Source organism: Protobothrops mucrosquamatus, unplaced genomic scaffold, assembly GCF_001527695.2.
Source record: "Protobothrops mucrosquamatus isolate PMUCROS unplaced genomic scaffold, P.Mucros_1.0 scaffold5577, whole genome shotgun sequence".
In the NCBI taxonomy this organism is placed as follows: domain Eukaryota; kingdom Metazoa; phylum Chordata; class Lepidosauria; order Squamata; family Viperidae; genus Protobothrops; species Protobothrops mucrosquamatus.
Genome location: NW_015391432.1, coordinates 24,002 through 25,547, shown reverse-complemented (window position 1 = coordinate 25,547; position 1,546 = coordinate 24,002). Strand labels below are relative to the sequence as shown.

Here is a 1,546-nt window from a genome sequence, read left to right as displayed (position 1 = left end):
TAACTTTGAAAGGTCACTAAATGAATGGTTGTAAGTCAAGGACTACCTGTATGATAATTTCCAAAGGAGTCTCTATGTATTGCTGGATGTTGAAAGAAGAAAACAGAGGAGTTTATGTATATTTCATTTCTGCTATTGAGTGAATTACATTCAAAGCATATGCTACTATATGACCCAAATAATAAAGGAACAATTAACCAGGTTTTATTCCATTAACAAAAACAAATACTACATAGCAACTAGCTGAAACACTCAGCCTTAGAATAAGAGCTGTGTTTAAGATCTTTATTCACAGCTTTGGTGGAAAATAAAAACAAATACCTTTGGGCTTAAAAAAAAAATCAGTTACAATTAAATTATTTGAAATAAAAAGAACTACTCACAACTATTGTTATAACGAGGTTCTAAATCTTCAATGATTGCCCGTTTCTTCTGAAGCTCATTGTTAGCTTCATGCAGCTTTTCACTGCAAAAAAGAAAAGAATTTACAGATAAAACAACAGCTTTGTCACTCTTAATTGGATCAATATTAAAGAGAGAAGAAATTAGGACACCATAACTGTGAATGATTTCAGCAAAGAAATAGAGTTTTGTCAGAAGCTAGTATTAGCTGCTAATTATGTTTGTTCTGATTTTTATTTTGGGGCACTTAGAATTAGGTGAAATTAAGGAAAATAATGAAAGTAAAGAGACAAGGGAATGTGAACTTTAGAGATTGTCAATGTGGCTACAGATGATTTATGCTGGGCCGGAGAATATTCAGTGAAAAGGGAGATGCTGAAAAAGACGGAAAGTGGAGGAACCAGAACCATGCCCAGTTCCATTTCTGTTGATAAGCCTATGAGGAAGAAATGATGTCCTTGGGAATCAACAAATGGCTACAGGAGAATCCAGTAAGAATGCTGCAGCCACCACCATTAGCAGGGGAGCAAGAGGTCAACGGTGGAGGCAAGAGACTGGAGTCAACCTCTGCACACATTGAGCTCTGCACACATTGAGCTCTGCACACGGAGATCCCTCAAGAGCTGCTTAAGGTTCCCAGGAAATCACTGGGTTATCTTTGGAAGGCAGGGGAACTTTGGGGAAAGGCCAGTGGTGGGATTCAAATATGTGAACAACCAGTTCTCTGTGTGGATGCCGCTTCCGGAAGTCCATTCTGGGCCTGGGCAACCAAAAATTAGCTACCGATTCTGCTGAAGTGGTGAGAACTGGCTCAATCCCACCACTGGGAAAGGCCCTGGGTAGGTTATTGCAGGAGAAGAGGAACCATCATTTTCATTCAGTTCTCTTCTTCTAAGGCTTTCAATTGATTTCCTATTTCCTGAACATTGTTTAGTATGGATAGTAGTAAGGTGCCCCAGTCTAATTATGACATTTAATCATGATGGCTGGAAGGAGACTCGGGGTTTCATTAGATCTGTTATTTGAAGGCTCTTAGCTATTTATCTGATATGTATTAGCAATTTATCTTGTAGATAAATTTCTATCCCTATGTTTGTTGCATATGTATTACTTGGAACTTTATTCCACGACCCTAATAAAAGTT

The 1,546-nt window shown here is 38.1% G+C and overlaps 1 protein-coding gene across 1 annotated transcript in view; it reads right to left on the bottom strand.

Moving 5' to 3' along the window:
- Nucleotides 1–383: 383 nt before the first annotated feature.
- Nucleotides 384–1,546, bottom strand: part of LOC107299845 (protein Hook homolog 3) — a gene marked incomplete at both ends in the record, with an annotated part of 23,050 nt that continues 21,887 nt past the window's right edge. The window contains 1 exon segment of the mRNA XM_015829187.1: nucleotides 384–466. Coding sequence (XP_015684673.1) covers nucleotides 384–466 — 83 coding nt within the window.